Below are 12,046 nucleotides of genomic sequence, written 5' to 3'. Positions count from 1 at the left end.
GTCACAGGGCCTCAATCACACACCCATCCACTCTCACATTCACACCTAGGGGCAATTTAGAGTCAGCAATGAACCTATGAAGCATGTGTTTGGACGGTGGGAGGAAGCCAGAGTCCCCAGTGAAAACCCATGCATGCACGGGGAGAACATGCAAACTCCACACAGAAAGGTCCCAGCCGGGATTCGAACCGGGGCCTTCTCGCTGTGAGGCGAGAGCGCTAACCACTGCGCCACCGTGCAGCCCTATTCAAAACATATAGTAGTTTATTAATGTATTTCTAATCAAATGTGTAGAAATGTGTACACTCAATGAATTGAAAGGATTGAAAGAATACATTAAAAAAAAATCAGAATTGAATCATTTCTGGAAATTATTAGTGATACTGAGCCCTATGTGTGGGGAAAGGAAGGAGCCAATTTCAGAGGCGTTTCCAGTCCATATTCTGCACATGTTCCTGTATATTTTTCCATCTGCTTGATTGTGGTGCTCCATGTATGCTTTCCCGGCCAGCATTTTACACCCTGCAGGTTGTTTACGGCCTGATGTTGTTTTCATCAAATGTGTCAAGATTTGTGAAGAACTTTGCAGCGTTTCACTGATTTACTGTGAAAACACGAATAATCCACAAGCATGTCTTGTTCTGCACCTTTCTTTTTCTTTCCATTACAGATGTTGGAGTCTGAGTGTGCACATTTCTAGCTTTGCTTCAGGCTGCTGCACCATGATGCTGAAAGTGTCATCTTTTTGTTCACGCCCTCCAGAGTTGAGGCTTAAGCACGCTCCCTAGAACCTCAGAAATTCATGTCTTTGTGATCATAATAAAAATGTTTTTTTACTTGCACAGATACACACATCCTGTTTTACAAGCACATATTACAAATCTGTTTTATTTGAAAGAGTCTTAAAAAAAACTTAAGGACGCTGTACATAAAGGCAAAAGCCAATAAAATCACTGGGGCAATCCTGGATCCGGGTCCAGGTCCTGGATCCTGGTCCAAAACCTGGATCCTGGTCAAGGACGGGATCTTGTTCCAAGACCTGAATCCAGATCCTGATTGTGGATCCTGGTCCAGGGCATGGATCCGCTCTGTTATCCATCTTTAAAGGTTTCTCAGTTCGTTTCCAATCAGACTGAACTTTGGTTCGCTAGAGTTTCCTCTGTCTGAATAGGCTCCATGCTCTGAGCGGGACGACTGGACCCAAACAGCCACTGTAACCGGGTATTATGGGATGTAAACAGAGAGCCGTAGACAAACCCGGAGCAGTGATGCAACAGCGACTCCCTGAAATGTGGTCGGATGAATGCAGGTTCATTAAAAAGTTTGATCCACATTGATTCTCCTGTTTTCCTGATAATCTAAACTTCATTAACATTTATCAGAGTAGCTTCTTAATTGTCGTCTCCTCAGTAACCGCCCTCAGCGCGCCTCCACCGTACCGAAGCAGCAGCACAACGTCTTGTACTGACAGCAGTCTGAATACATACCAGACGCACGGTTCAGGACTCCATCCGGACCAGATGAGGCAGACTCGGTCCGGACCAACAGACTCTTCCGTCTGAATACACCCTCAGTCACACAGTCAGCTACAGAGGAACTACAGATATTCTTCATGGAGGAAATCTGAAGGAGAGTGAAGAAGAGGAGGAATATTCCACCTTCATTTTAGAAAGTTCTTTTTTAGAAATCCTTCTGGAGTTTTGTTGTCCTCTCATGTTTGACCTGAGAAGGAAAAGAAGACGTCGATGCAGAACTATCACGAGGAGTCTCTGCTAACTGAGAGGAGAGCAGTAGGAGGTTCCTGCAGGTGTCTGAGTGACAGCCTCAGGAGGGCAGCAGCAACGCCCGGGGCTTAAGCAACGCCGGGGCCACCACGCTGTTCTGCAGGGGCAGATTCACTGAGAAGTCTGGAGCCGGAGCCTGCTGGTGCTGGTGTGGGGGTCTACCCCCCCGCTGAGGGATGGGCAGCTCGGAGTGGTGGGCAGGAAGCGGGGAGGAGAAGAAGTATGGATGGAGCAAAGCCTGCAAGGAGAAAACCAGAGGTGATAATCCACCGACAGTCCCGGGTGCAGGACCACTCACATCCACCGGGGGCAGCACGCGACACCACTGCTCACCTCACTGGCAGAGCAGCGCTGGTTGGATGGATACACCAGGAACCTGTAGAGCAGGTGGATGGCTTGAGGGGGCGTGTCCGGGACAATCTCCTCCAATGGGATGGCAGGATTCTCCTTAAAGGTGATTTTGTTGTAGTCTGGAAGTTCCAACATCTCCTGCAGACACAGAGTTGTCTAACTTTACTCTGCCTGATCGCCCATTTTTGGCATTTTGTTGAGCTGGGCCAAGTTAACGCCAGTCGATGTGGGCAGCACACTCCAGGCTTTACTTCCTCAGTTTAGAAACTTCTAGATGACATCAACTCGATCAAGGTATACATGTTTCTGTGAGTCACAGGGAGTCTGTGTTTTCATCTGATCAGCTGATTCATCCATCAGCCTTCATAATGATGTGAAACACATGACACCTGACAGTGGACGTGCACAGAATCTAAAAAGACGCATGGGGCCCGTTTCAAGAGGCAGGTTGAACAAACTCAGTTCAAACCAGCACTCGGAGTTGACTCAGAGTTTGCAAACTCTGAGTTATCTGTTTCAGAACAGCTGAAAAGAATTGATTCAATCAACTCTGAGCCTTTGGACGCGAGCGTCGTAACCATAAAAAGCCCTGAGCAAAGGAGCAAAGACATTGCAATTCACCATGGCAACAGGAAACACGATGACAGCTTCATACTTCGTGGAGACAGACATTGATGAGTTCCTACAAGCATATGCGACTACAAGCACATTTTCCACAAAAAAGAGAAACACAGCTGCAGTGGTAAAACAGAGAAAGAAAATATCTGCAGAGTTAATACGTACATCTACATTTGAATTATTTCAATTCAGGATAAGAACTAAATAATGTCAGGAAGGTCATTTTGACACTTGTTACGTAAGGAATGGTGTTTGATCTGTTAATAATTTAACAAGGAATCTCAGTAATTACACAATCGTGATGTCTCTAATGTAAATGTTTTTAAAAATTTTAATGAGGAAGTTCTATTTGAACATCCTTCACTTTAAGAAGGGGCGGAACTCTGAGTTTCATGAAGAAAACCTGCTCCACACCAGGTTACATTCACAGACGCAGTTGCCATTGTGATGAACTCTGAGTTCAACTTAACCCACTTTGTGAAACGGGTTTGGTTTGACCCACTTTCACGGGTTTAAATTACCTCTTCACCTAGTTTCTGAAACCGGAAACTCAGGGTTTTCCTTAACTCAGAGTTCAAAAACTCAGTTTCAGCAGAACCTGCTTCTTGAAACGGCCCCAGCACGTCCTTCCATGCTGTTTGGCACTATAATCTCACCGGCCAGCTTTCCGCCGTGGGCGTTCCCAGGACCCGCAGGACGCAGCAGAGCTGCTCGATGTCATTCTCTCCTGGGAACAGAGGAGACGAGTTCAGGAGCTCGCCAAAGATGCAACCCACCGCCCTGAAACACAAGGACAACTCATGCAAGTGTGCATCCCAACACATGCACCCGCATCATATGTGAACCTCCACACATCAAGGACACACGAAGACACACACAGACTTAACACATGCACCTGCATTCACACCCACAGTTATGTGCACCTGCGCACCATTGGCTGTATAACAAAACTGGACTGAGCGGCTGTGACATCACCCATAGAAAAGGCCTTACCTCTGGCTCCAACGAATTTAAGCCAATTCAATCGTAATTTTTTTCCACTACGGACGTCGCCATGTTGGAACCAGACAACAGTTGGACTGAGTCACGTTTCTATGGCAACAGCTGTCGCCAATTATACTGTTTTTGTAGGAAGGCCACACCCCTTCCACTGAAAGCAGATTTGGGAGAATCTATCAATCAAACATTGGAGGTGGGGCAAGAAGACATCACATGGTTTTACTGAGACATTTGATTGGTCAGTTTAGAACTTGAATAATTTACAATAAAAAAAAATGTGTAGAAGATGTTTTTAAAAAGACAAAAAGTACCAGAGCAAGAATTATTACTCTGACAAACAGAATGACCGAGTAGCAGCTGTTTATTTCATAGAAGTTTATGGGATATTGGCTCCTTAGAACCAGCAGGTACTTCCTGTTTGGAACATGAGGGGTCTCTGAGTCCAGTTCTCTTATACATTCAATGGTTCCACCTCATCATATTACCACAGGTCCACTCCCTGGTTGTAGCGGCGGGCTCCATACAGCAGCTCGGGAGCTCGGTACCACCTAAACACACACGGATCAGAACTCTGGTCCAAAACGATCAAAGCTTCCAGGTGAATAAAGAGCGCAGCCTGTTCTTTACCTGGTGGCCACCTGGTGGCTGTAGAGCCGGCTGCCCTGTAAGCTGAAGAGCCTGGCCAAACCAAAGTCTGCAATCTTCAGGTGACCAGAGGAGCTGATGAGGAGGTTGGCTGGTTTCAAGTCCTGCAGAAAAAGAAAACCCTGCTGTTGAATCGTCCTGACTGAGGAGCCGATGGATTCAGGTTGTGTGTGAGACACACCTCTGACTTGAATATACACCAGTTATTCTGCATGTTTGTTTTTATTTACAAAAGAAAAAAAATCAGAGCGAGAAAATAGTATGTCAACTTTATATGAATTAATGAATCTGATTGACCAAGGCCAGACAAAGTGACTGCAGAGAAACTAGAGGTGATGAAGAGGTGTAAAACAGCAGAAATAGTCCAAACTCTCCTCCACCATCCCAAGATCCCAAGTGCAGCTGAGTGAGCGCTTAGCTAACCTTTCACCCACACGTACCACTACAGCTGCATCAGAGTAACTAACACGTTTTCCACTCACCCGATGCATGATGTTGTTTTGGTGTAGAAAGGCCACACCCTTCAGCAGCATCACCATGTAACCTTTGACCTGTGCTGGGGTCAGATGTTGCTGGTGGTTTCTGATCACTTCAGAGAGATCCGACAGCATGAAGTTGAAGACCAGGACAAAGCCTGTGCCGTGAGGAAAGACGTCCTTCAACTTTACCACCTGAAAGAGGAAACAAGCGTCACTTACCTGGAGCCTGTTCAAGTCAAGGACCAGTAACACCTGGACAGCCTCTGACAGGTCAGTCCGTCAGCTTCCTTATCTGAGTCAGGTCTGTGGTCTCTGTCAGGTCCAGGTTCTTTGTGAAGTCTGTGGTGTCGGTCCAGTCCTTATTCCAGGTAAGTTTTCAGGATCTTGGTCTCAAATCCATCATGTGATTGGTGTATGTGAGGACCAAGTCTTTATCGGATCCTTCATTTGTTAGGTCCGTGTTCTCATCAGCTCTCTGACAGATCTTTGCTTTTTTTGTTGAATTTGCAGGTCATTTTCTAAATACGTGCAGCCAGTGCTGAACTGTTTTTTAGTTTTTTAGGCTAATTTGGCATTTAACTAATATTTTAGCAAGCTATCAGCTTCAGCATTTTCCGCTATTAGCATCAGCAATTTCAGCTATCAACTTCATCGTTTTTAGCTATTAATTTCAGCATATTCAGCTATTGTCACTTCGGCAGTCAAATTCAGCTTACAGCATTTACAACAGCATAATTGCTGGTAACGCTAAATATCTAGATATTTTAAAGATGGTTAAGATGCGTGTCTTACATCCACTGAGTGCATGACCCGATTGGTTCACTAATTGGAAAAAATAATCAGTCATTAGTTGACTATTAAAATAATCGTCTCTGGCAGCCAACAACCAAATCCAGCCTTGAACGCACTTAAAATACGTGCGATCTGCATCTTGGCTGCACTTGATACTGTGACCAACATGAATTTCCATCATCATGTGTGAATAACATCAAGTCCCAGTCTCTAGCATGTCTGTCATCTCTTGTTTTGTTGTTTTCTACAGGTAAATGTTCAGCACTGCACACTCACGTGCTCGTTGTCCTCGATCTCCTGCAGAGCCTTGATCTCCCTCAGAGCCTGGTTGGGAATGCCATCCTCCAGCCTCCTCAGAGCCACCTTCTTAAGAGCCACCGTTTCTCCAGTCTGTCAGAAACAACCTCAGCCATCAGCTTGAATGCTCACCTGTTCAGGTGTGTGTTCTTTAACTGAGCTGCACAAACAAGCCTCACCTGCAGGTGTTTAGCCTTAAACACGATCCCGTGAGCCCCTTCTCCGATCCGGCCGAGGATGCTGTACTGCTCCATGATCCCAGACTCCTGCGGGGCTGTGATGGAGTTGGAGTTCGGTCCCTCTATTACAGCTTAATCCACGGGTTGTTAAATGTGGGATCCGACCAACACAAACAAACGCGACATTTTGTGAGGAACGAGACCGGAAGTGAGCGCTGGTGTTGCCTCGGTAACCAGTCGGTAACAGCTGAGATCAAACAAAACCAAAACTCTACGAGTCTTTTGTTCATTTACAGCCAGAATATTGTGTCGATGTGAAAAGCGCACGCGACAGCTGGGGTGCGTTACACTTGGCACATGACGAGTTATTGAAAAACATTTAAACAAAAATGAATACGCAGCTATTTGCTATATTTGTTACAGTGACGTCATCCTGTCAATGTAATTCATTTGAGTCTCTCCGTGAGACATTCACTTTGTTGTATTATGTTATTTGGCAATGAAGTTAAAAAAGGGTCAAAATTGATATAATAACATTAATATAATGAACAAACTATATAATAAATAAGCACAGCGGACGATTAAACAAAAAAAACATATTTTTTTCAAAAATTTACAGATGGAAGGTTTAACCCGGAAAGTTGGTTTTAGAAAAAAAACGGCAAATAGTCCAATGGTTTGCACAAAATGCGTTTAACAAAGAAATTAAATGTGTTTTATTTTCCTCCTCTGCTTCTCTTCACAGACTCACACCTTAATCCTGAAACCCGGAAGTGTCTGTCGGAGTACTTCCGGTTCAGAATCTTGTTTACACATGACTGTCTGCATGCGAGGCCGGATGTCTTAGCGAGTGTGAGCCGAAGACAAACCGCTGCAGGATGGAGCAGAAGGTCCTCCAGTATGAAACGTTCATCGAGGAAGTTCTGAGGAGAGACCTGCGGTACGAAGCTGCTCCCGGTTCTGCTCATGGAGCGGTTCCGGACGGCCTGTTAGAACCGTTCACGCGCGCGTGTGGAAGAAGCTGATTGACTGCGGCGACGTCCATGAATGTGTTACTTTTAGGGCCGGGAATTGGTTACATTTTTTAATTTAATTCATTTATGTGCACAAAACAAATCAACAGTAAGATGAGTAGAACTCTAAAGACTTTAATGTCTGCAGTTTTACTGACATGCAGCCAGAAGAAACAAACCCGAAGACCTGGAAGAAATAAAGTTGTGGTCAGTGCTCTGTATCACTGCGCACTAGGACTGCCACATCTGTCGACTAATCAATTACTTATATTCTATATATAAGCATCTATCACTTTCCTTTGCCGCTGCAGTCAAGGCTCAGCGATGCTTGTCGTGTTACCGTTACAATGCGCCGAACCATGGATCAAATAGTCCGCTTTATGTGAAAAAGTGATCTAAACCAAAAAACAACAAGATTATAGTACTAAAAATCGACTGAATATTTTTTCTTTTGTAAATAACTGGTATACGGGGAAAAAAACCTTACGTGGTGTTTTAATGCGTGCTGTGGATGACTGCACCGCTGAGGCAAAGCGAAGAACTGCTGCTCCCTGAGGAGGGATTCATTTGGGTTAATAAATATGAACAAGTTAATCATGATTTGTTAATCGGGTGCATTAACACATCCCTAGTTTTTTTCTTTTCTGCGTCTCCAAGGCTGTTGCTGAAGAGCTGTGTGCTGCTCACCTACAGAAGCCTCTTCAGCCCTTCTAGAGTTAATGCTTCATGTCTTCTACAACAGGAAGGTTCTTGAGCACAGAGACCAGGTCTATGAGGAAATCTCTCAGTATCTGCTGCTTAAGAACACCATTCAGAGTCTGCAGGTACATACATGCATGTTTGGAAGTTTTGGATGAAGGAGGCGGGGCCTTTAACCACTGTGTCTCCGCAGGAGGCGGGGTCTCAGAGGCTGCAGACCGACGTGGATCTGGGCTGCAACTTCTTTGTCCAGGCTGAAGTGTAAGTGACCTTGTGACCTGGTTCTGACCCCTACAGCGCCTGCTGTTTCTGATTCACGTTCTTGTCGAGCAGTGAGGACCCGTCGAGGATTTTTGTAGCGGTGGGCTTCGGTTTCTTCGTGGAGATGTCTCTTGATGAGGCTCTGCGCTTCATCGAGAAGAAGACAAGTCAGCTGACAGCGTAAGTCCTGCCCACTTAGGATTCCTCTGCAGACATCCAGATAGAGTTTTCTAGGCAGGAATGTTATTACAGAATAAATCAACTTAAACCTTAAATAACTTTGAATATTTTACTATCCATGAAAATATATTTTGTCAAAATTATACAAGTTAGAAATAAACACAAGATAACATCGGGTCATTAATAACAATAAAATAAAACGATCTGGAGGGCCGGATCCGGCCCCCGGGCCTTGACTTTGACACGTGTGACTTAGAGAGTTTTAACCTTTGATCAAACTTGTTGATTGTTGTCAAAGATAGTAATGTGGATGGTTTGTTTTGCAGCTTCACAGAGCAGCTCACGAAGGACTCCGCCAAAATAAGAGCCAACATCCGTATGGTGCTGGAGGTCCGTAGACAACTTTTAAAGCCCGAGTGTGATGAAGGATCTGGGGCTAACCTTAAGCTATGTTTGCATCCTTCAGGGTCTGCGGGAACTGCAGGGGCTCAGCGACCCAGTCGACAGCCCACGAAGAGACATTCTGTCATAAAACTGGACATCCGGCTGTCATGGAGCCAAACCTACCGGCCAAGAAGAAAGAAATGCCTTTATTCTGGAAGAAACTTGATGAACACTGATACGGATGAAGCCCCCACCAATCAGGGAGAGGCACCTGACAGATGACGGCTGATTTTCACTTTCAACGTGTTAAAGAACTAAAACCACTCGTCGGAAGGAAGAGGAACTGTTTGGTTGATCAGCAAAGTTCTTTATGTTTAGATGCAACAGATATGCTGGGGGGGTCAGAGTGATGTCATGACCTCTACTGTACAGTCGTCCCTTTTGCTGCATAGAAACATGAGCTGAGGGCAGAGTCTGATCATGGAGTTGTAACCAGACTAAAAGCGTTATTCACTGGTTTGATTTGATGCTTAGAGTGAATTTGGTTTTCTTAGCAAAAGTTCCGCCTGTAAGGTCTGCTGCTCAGAAACAGCAGATGAAAGATAAAAGATGAAGCACGAAGTCTGACAGGAAAATCCACAAAAAGTGAGTGTTTGGGTGATGATTATGTTCAGTTGGTAATATATCTCTCATCGTGTTGGGAAGCCTTTGTTTTCACCTTCACATGGGAGCGCATTTGTGTGGAGCAACCAGAAGAGAAGATTCAGGGTTGATGTGATAAAACACGCTAAAGCTTATCTGTCAAAACATTTACTCTCCATTTGACTTGTTTGTTGTAAATTAGGGCTGGAAACGTTTTACAGCCTCTTCAAACGACAATAAAAGATCAATACTTGGTGAGAATCGATCGCAAAACGCCAGAGTCTATGCTCACAACTCCTGTTGATCGTTTACAACTATAATCTATATGTGAAAGACCATACAGAACGCTGGAAGATACTTTAGATGACCATCAGCTTCTGACAAACGGCTCACAGCTTAACTGTATAAACACAGTTTCTGTAGATAATAACATTTAGCTCACAGCTTCTGGTGATGTTTACGAGCCACTGGAGATAGTGGACAATTACTGTGGAATGGTAACCGTTTCTGTAGATGGTTTACAGCCACTGTAGGTGGTCACCAACAACTGTGGATGGATAACAGACTGTAGACCAGAGGTCGGCAACCTTTAACAGTGAAAGAGCCATTTGGACTCGTTTTCTACTGATCAAAACCTAGAAGGAGCCGCAGAGTCTCACTTTAGTCTTAAATAAATGTAGATTTGCATTCATAACCCTTTTTTTAAAAATAAGAATTATGTCTTTTTTTTGGCAAAAACAAAAATATAAAGAACCTAGCATCTCTCAAAATGTCATTTCAATCTTTTTTATTTTTTTATTTATTTTCAAAATAAAAGAGGCTCTGTGCCAAACAGGATCATCTCAGTGCAGCTAGTAACCAATGTTGTTCAGCATAAGATAATATGTGCTTTTAACTCACAAAAGATCGAACTTTTTACCAAAGTTTTGCTTTGGACTTCAGCATCAATAACTCATGACTTGACTCATGATCTTCTGCACAACATCCAAATCCAATTAGGTCCACATTGGTTTGATTTGACAATCCAACAAATTGCAATGGGCTCAATCTGACTTAGCGCCAGTTCTTGGTGTCATTCCAGTGTAACAGTTATTGTCAATGAAAAACGGGATCTAATATCCAGACTTGATCCTGGTTCCTTTCCATCTCTGGGTTACCAGAATTACAAGCGTGGTGAACTGTTTTTGTTTTAGAGAAATTACTTTGGATTTTTGAAGAGGATGAACGATTAACCTTCTGTAATATGCTTGTAATAGTTGATAAATACAGTTATTAAAAGCATGTTTGGTCTGTTTAAATAATGTTATTCTTTCATTGAAAGGACTTGAATGACTTGGACTTGCTTTCTTTTCTGGACTTGAGGACAAAGACTTGAGACTTAGTGGGCCTTGGAAAGCCATGACTTGGTGACATGTCTGATTTAAGGGCGACCGTGACCCCTGACCTTTCCTCCGTCTCAAGTTCAGCAGAGTTTGTGTTTCACTTACAGCTTTCTAAAAGTGAAGTTTCCCCCAAACCAGATCCCGTTCCAATCATCCCCGTCTCCGCTGAACCCGGTTCTGACTGACTCGGCCGTCCTTCCTCCCCACCGGAGCGTCAGCCGGAAGCCCGCCGGGTTTGACTGGAGCCAGAACACCCCCCTCCTCCCCCCACCCCAACAGGAAACCGACTCGTTAACCGGCTGTTCCTCGCCGCTCTCGGTGTTCCGTGTTCCGGGCAGCAGCGGGACCGGGCCAGGTCCTGTCTGCCCGCGTGTGGACAGTAACCGGAGGACCGCGGGGGTTCTGAGCGGGTTTTCTGCGCGGGGAGGGGGGAGCGAGGCTGGCTAAGCTAGCGGAGCGGCTAGCTAGCTCGTCTGACTGGACTGGACGGTTCGAGCTCCGCGGAGTCTGAACCAGAGCCCGCCTCGGAGAGGGTTTGGACTGTTTACTTTTGGTTCACTTTGACAAAGTTAGCAGGACACGGAAACTGTGTCCGTGAGCGCGCGAGCGCTCCGCAGCGTCGGGAGCACGTCCGTGACGGCGGCTCACTTCACCGCACCGACTCACGCAGCGCGGACCGAACCGAACTGTCAGCGTTCGACGCATCGAACCCCGGCCAGCCCTCCGCGGGGTGTGGACCGCTTAGCGACCCTCCAGCAGCACCTGTCGGCTCGCTGGGTCCCGCGGCGGAGCGGTTCTGGCGGCGCGCGGGGAGCGGTAGCATGGAGGCAGCGCAGCCGGGCAGCAGCAGCTCGCCGCGGTTACATAACGTCGACAGGTCGGGGGAGAAGCTGCCTGCCGTCGCCTCCCTCTCTCCCTCATTTTCATCCGCGGGACTCTGACAGCCGCGCGGGGCTCCTCCAAACACGCGCACACGCACAGTGTCACAACAGCGGCGGGGCATGCACGCGGAGTGAGCCAGCGGGGAGACCGGAGAGCGCGCGCCACCGAACCCAAACAGCCCGTCAAAGATGGAGTCTAACCCGCTTATCAAAGGTGAGCCGCTACTGGTGTTTGTGTGCAGCAACAGGTGTGCAGCCGCGCGCGTGCTCACGTGTGACTCTGCAGCGCTGGCAGCAGACTGAGGCTGACTCACCTGAAGCCTTATGGCAGCGCTGCAGGCCCGATCAGAGCTGGTGCTGATCCAGAGCTGGTGCTGATCCAGAACTGGTGATGATCCAGAACTGGTGCTGATCCAGAGAGGGTGCTGATGGGAGCAGAAAGTTGTTGGAGCTCTCGGGG

The 12,046-nt window shown here is 46.2% G+C and overlaps 3 protein-coding genes across 5 annotated transcripts in view; 2 read left to right on the top strand and 1 right to left on the bottom strand.

The window, feature by feature from the left end:
* Window positions 1-220: 220 nt before the first annotated feature.
* On the bottom strand, window positions 221-6,387 carry cdk20 (cyclin-dependent kinase 20). 3 transcript variants are annotated; one of them, XR_004948227.1, is made up of 10 exons: window positions 6,145-6,387; window positions 5,945-6,058; window positions 4,880-5,068; window positions 4,380-4,501; window positions 4,238-4,300; window positions 3,410-3,533; window positions 2,118-2,273; window positions 1,723-2,022; window positions 1,003-1,623; window positions 221-964 (listed from the first exon to the last, which is right to left on the bottom strand). XR_004948227.1 is itself a non-coding variant. In XM_024292620.2 (8 exons), the coding sequence occupies exons 1-8, from the start codon at window positions 6,217-6,219 to the stop codon at window positions 1,825-1,827; spliced, it is 1,041 nt and encodes a 346-aa protein (XP_024148388.1). In that variant the 5' UTR covers window positions 6,220-6,387; the 3' UTR covers window positions 873-1,824. The 3 variants fall into 3 exon arrangements, 1 of the variants encoding a protein (XP_024148388.1); XR_002921385.2 differs by having other exon boundaries at window positions 222-964; window positions 1,003-2,022; XM_024292620.2 differs by having other exon boundaries at window positions 873-2,022.
* A 558-nt stretch (window positions 6,388-6,945) lies between these two features.
* Window positions 6,946-9,490, top strand: uxt (ubiquitously-expressed, prefoldin-like chaperone). The gene is made up of 6 exons (XM_024292636.2): window positions 6,946-7,084; window positions 7,900-7,981; window positions 8,050-8,117; window positions 8,190-8,297; window positions 8,624-8,687; window positions 8,764-9,490. Exons 1-6 carry the CDS (start codon window positions 7,023-7,025, stop codon window positions 8,827-8,829), a joined length of 450 nt encoding a protein of 149 aa, XP_024148404.1. The 5' UTR covers window positions 6,946-7,022; the 3' UTR covers window positions 8,830-9,490.
* Window positions 9,491-10,955: 1,465 nt separating this feature from the next.
* Window positions 10,956-12,046, top strand: part of elk1 (ETS transcription factor ELK1) — a 14,037-nt gene continuing 12,946 nt past the window's right edge. Inside the window, exon 1 of the mRNA XM_024292601.2 lies at window positions 10,956-11,800. Within this exon, the coding sequence (XP_024148369.1) occupies window positions 11,776-11,800 (25 nt within the window). The 5' untranslated portion in view covers window positions 10,956-11,775. The remainder of the gene's footprint in view (window positions 11,801-12,046) is intronic.

Source organism: Oryzias melastigma, linkage group LG7 (assembly GCF_002922805.2).
Source record: "Oryzias melastigma strain HK-1 linkage group LG7, ASM292280v2, whole genome shotgun sequence".
Classification (NCBI taxonomy): Eukaryota; Metazoa; Chordata; class Actinopteri; order Beloniformes; family Adrianichthyidae; genus Oryzias; species Oryzias melastigma.
Note: the sequence above shows the minus strand (reverse complement) of the source record. Positions and strands in the feature narration are given on the sequence as shown.